This window comes from Emiliania huxleyi (genome assembly GCF_000372725.1).
Source record: "Emiliania huxleyi CCMP1516 chromosome Unknown EMIHUscaffold_1767, whole genome shotgun sequence".
Classification (NCBI taxonomy): domain Eukaryota; phylum Haptophyta; order Isochrysidales; family Noelaerhabdaceae; genus Emiliania; species Emiliania huxleyi.
The window spans coordinates 1-4,248 of record NW_005200817.1 but is presented as its reverse complement, the minus strand read 5'-3'; the positions used below and the strand labels follow the sequence as shown (position 1 = coordinate 4,248).

Here is a 4,248-nt window from a genome sequence, read left to right as displayed (position 1 = left end):
AAAAAGGAAAAAAAAAAAAAAAAAAAAAAAGTCGCCTGGCCCCGGGAACTAGCGGTACCGTATATGACAGCCGCGCTCTTCCCCGTGCGCCTTCGGGGCGGTGGCCCGCCTCGCCTGGAGGCCGGCTGCTCCCAGCATGACCGCGCTCGCTGGCTCTTTTGCCGGCGCGGTCTCCTCCGACCTCGAGTCGCTCGAGCATTGTATCGTGCAGGCTGACGGCGAGGACGGCGTAAGGGAGTGTATTGAGCTATTTGACCTTGAGTCGGGCGGGGATGAGCCGCTCACGGCGCTCGAGCGTTGTATCATCGATGCCGATGGCGAAGGCGGTGTGGCCCTTTGCATTGAGCAGTACGACGCAGCAGCAGCGGAGGACGGGACTCAGGAGCTGAGCGGTGCAAGCCTGAGCGGTGCAAGCCCTCTGGAGGAGTGCATTGTGCACGCGGACGGGGAGGACGGGGTCCGCGAATGCATGGAGCGATTTGACGCGCTGCAGGGTGGGGGAGACCCGCCCACGCCGCTGGAGCTGTGCATCCTCGCGGCCAAGAGCGAGGACGAGGTGCAGGAGTGCATGGAGCTGCTCGCATAGCACGCGAGGCTGTGGAGCAGGCCTCCGTGCAGTGCAGGGCGGCTGAGCACGCCGCTGCTCCAGCGCGCTAGAGGCGGCACGTTGCGGCGACGCGCATGCGTGTGTGTGCTCCTGCTTGCTGGCCCGGTGTGTCGCGGTGAAAGAGGGGAGGCGGGGTTGGGAGCGGGAGGGTCGGGGCCTACGCCCGACTCGGGGGGCAGAGGGGGTGGGCAGAGGGATTAGGTCTCGGCGAATTACAGAGGTACCAGATAAAAGAATCCTTAGAATACAAGCCTCTCTCACAGCCCTTTTTGGCCGCTCACTCTCACACCGGCACACAAATAAAAGAAAGCGAAGAGGCGCACACGCAAAGGACCACTGGAGGTAGGAAGGTGAAGAACAGCCAGGCTCAGTGTAGCCACAGACGCATATGCAAGCAACGCCCACCAAGCTTCTTCCCAAAGCCAACCCCACCCCCCCATCGGCCCCATGTACTACCTGCCGAATGCTAACCCGCCCAAGCCAGCGCGCCACGCCAAACATTCCAGTGAAAAGAGTGAGCCCGGTACAGTCGAGTCCGGTGCGGTCAAGCTCGGACGGCGCAGTCGAAGGATGATCAAGTGAAGAGAGCAGGCTGAGCGCTTCGCAGCGGAGATGGGTGATGCCCTCCTGAAGAAAGAAGCGCATGTGTCACGCAAGGATGCCATCACATTCACGACCGCTCATCGCTCATGTGTTCAACGTAATCTGCGCATTTCTAGCCTCGATTCGAACGCCTGTATTCTACTGTGCGAGGGAGTTTTGTTGTACGATTCTACTGTGGGTTTGGTTGCCTTGTCTACTATCTACTCGAGGGGTGGTCTGCGCTTGAGACGGTGTATTTTCTCACGGTTACGTCAACCACGGTCGGTTGTGGTGACTTCCATCCAGCGTCCACCTTAGCAAGCAGCATTCACTTTGTGTCTATGCCCTCATTGGCATTACGCTCGTGCTCGATGCACTTTCGCCGCTTGTGACATTCCTTCGTGGCGACTGGCGGGAAAGGCTGCTGGCAGCCGTCGGCTGTGTGCTGCCAAGGTGGACACAAACGATCCGAGCTTGACCATGGAGGAGGTCAATAAGCTGATAAATTATCATAGGCGGTACGCGCTCGCGCTCATCGGTCCAGTGGGGGTGTTGCTCACAGGGATGGCGCTTCACTTCTACACGCTAATCCGCGAGAGGCCATCGGATGTGAGTAGGATGGAGGGGGAGCCTCACAACGGCCTCGCTAGCTAGTTCACTTGACACATGCAACATGGTTCGTCGATTCACTCGGATTCGGCCTGGGACCCGTATTTGCCATCTTGGATTACGTCGACGTCTCTGGACTTATCGAGGGCCTCTACTGGGCCACGATCACGTTGACCACCATTGGCATGGCCATCTGCCCAGAGTCTAACATGGCGAAACTTTTTGCTACGTTCTACTTGCCACTGGCAGTGATCGCACTCGCAGACGCAGTCTCAGACGTTCAGATGAGTGGAATGCGTCGCAAGATCCGAGGATTCCGGGCGTTGATGACGTGAGCGTTCTTAAAGCCGGCGCTACTTCCGACTTTCGTGCTTTCAACGCTGTGGTAACTAACTTGGGACGCGGTGTAGCAATTAAACTGTTTACGTCGTCGTCGAGCGATCTAGTTAGGCTTAGGGACACGGGGCCTGCCTGCCTGTAGCCTGATACTGCCTGTGGGCCTCACGTCCATGCTCTTGCTCTCACGTCCGCTCGTCCGGGGAGCGGGGTCCGGCGATGCGAGCGGAGCTCCGTCGCTCTTTCCGACGCGCGCATGCCAACGCGACCCAGACGGAGGGACACGGGGAGAGACAACAGTGAGCAGACACCAGCAGAGGTTCACACCCCACATAGCCACGCGCTACGCACGCGCCCCGCAGCCGCACACTACGTAGACACTTGTCGACTTCATTCACATTACACAATTTTCACGTCTGTATCATAGATTCACGGTCCGTTCACGGCGCGGGCTCGGCCTCTCCGTCGCCCGTCGGCAGCGGCGCTGGTTCGTGGGCCAACTTGTCTAAACTTGTCTTTATATCGTATATGACTGAGACCCAACACCGCATGATCATAAAACGCTGCATCTCAGTGAAGAAGTTGATGAACCTCTGAGCGACGACCACAGGTACTGCCCCTCTCGCTGGGCAGAAGCCAGATCGCCATGAGAAAGCATCCGAGCGCCAGCAGGGTAAGGACGCCACACACGTAGTACATTGCACGGCCGAGCGCATCCGCGTTCACATCTTGCATGCTGTCACATTCCACTTGGCCCGTATCGCGAGGGCCATCGCGACTACGGCTGCTGCTAGCATGGCCACATCTCGTGACATCTGAGAGGCCACCGACCAAAGGCGTGCCGATTGCCGCGCCAATGGCCGCGGCAAGAGAAGAGGTTGAGGCCGCCAGAGCACGAGTGCCTGTTGGAGCAGCGTACAGGAGCGCCGCAGAGAGCGGCGAGAGCCAAGCTGGGGAGCAAATGGCGTTCACGATCCCGAGAGCCAGGACTCGTCCCAGATCGCGCGTGATAAATGCGATGGCCGCGCAAGCAGAGCCAATGGCACCGCCGCATGCTGCGAGTGCGAATGCGTATCTCATGCCAAGGGTACGCCCGATGGTATCGACGACAAATCCCCACCAGATGGCAGCGATGCCACTGATACCGCCGAGGATACCGAGGGCGTTCCCAATCGTTGATACGGGCAGGCCGAACCTCCTTGCGAGCAAAGATGCAGTGAACGCTTCCCCAGAGCGTAGAGCTCCGGCAGCCAGAAGGTGTGTGCATTGCATCAGCACCCACGCAGGGATAGATAGAGAGACAGTCATGGCGGTCAGAAAGTATCGAAGTGACCCACCGCCTTGCGTTTGCGCGTCATTCGCCACTGACGGGTCCGCGGGCATTGTGGCGACGAAGGTGGCTTTGCGAGGTTCATGGAGGGCGTGAAGTACGAGGGCCGCAATGGCGATGCCTGGAGCACTGACCATCAAGAACGCGAGGCGCCACGAGCTCTGCTGTGCCGCAAAGCCGCCACCTACGTAACCAAAGAGCTGACCGAGCGGGATGCCGGCAAGATAGTATCCAAGTGGGGTGGACCTCTCGTGCGGTTCGTAAAGATCACACAACAGCGACTGCGCCACAGGGGTGACTACTGCCTCACCAATGCCGACCATTATACGGCAGACAACAAGCTGAGGATAGTTCATGCACGCACCAGTTGCTGCACTGAATATGGTCCACACGAGTACCGATGACGCCAGCAGGGGCGCGCGATTGGGCACACGCTCCACGAGTGTTGCAATGGGCCAGGCACCGCCAGCATGGAAGATCATGAATGCGGTGCTAAGCATGCCTCGTTGCAAGTCGGAGATGCTGAACTCGTTCCCGATGGGCTCGAGGAAGAGGTTGAGGAGCAATCTGTCTACGTAGTCGCTCACAAAGACCAGCAACAGCAGCGCGACGGTCCAGTCCCGAACCGCAAGGGCCATCTTCACAACAAGGCCGATATCGCAAGAAACATCGGCGCGGTTGCCCGCCAAAAGAAAGCCAATTATTACCTGCGGCCGCCTTCTCTCGAGGTCTCGCGATACAAAAAGCGGCCAACGATATCGGTGTAATGCACATGACACTGTTA

At 58.8% G+C, this 4,248-nt stretch overlaps 3 protein-coding genes across 3 annotated transcripts; 2 read left to right on the top strand and 1 right to left on the bottom strand.

Moving 5' to 3' along the window:
• Positions 1–136: 136 nt before the first annotated feature.
• Positions 137–586, top strand: EMIHUDRAFT_253548 (hypothetical protein; the record flags this gene model as incomplete). The annotated part of the gene is made up of 1 exon (XM_005783805.1): positions 137–586. The coding sequence occupies one exon, from the start codon at positions 137–139 to the stop codon at positions 584–586; it is 450 nt and encodes a 149-aa protein (XP_005783862.1).
• Positions 587–1,669: 1,083 nt separating this feature from the next.
• On the top strand, positions 1,670–2,133 carry EMIHUDRAFT_253547 (hypothetical protein; the record flags this gene model as incomplete). The annotated part of the gene is made up of 2 exons (XM_005783804.1): positions 1,670–1,798; positions 1,945–2,133. The coding sequence occupies 2 exons, from the start codon at positions 1,670–1,672 to the stop codon at positions 2,131–2,133; spliced, it is 318 nt and encodes a 105-aa protein (XP_005783861.1).
• Positions 2,134–2,574: 441 nt separating this feature from the next.
• On the bottom strand, positions 2,575–4,102 carry EMIHUDRAFT_253546 (hypothetical protein; the record flags this gene model as incomplete). Its single annotated transcript, XM_005783803.1, has 3 exons — positions 2,575–2,725; positions 2,962–3,036; positions 3,255–4,102. 3 exons carry the CDS (start codon positions 4,100–4,102, stop codon positions 2,575–2,577), a joined length of 1,074 nt encoding a protein of 357 aa, XP_005783860.1.
• Positions 4,103–4,248: the final 146 nt, after the last annotated feature.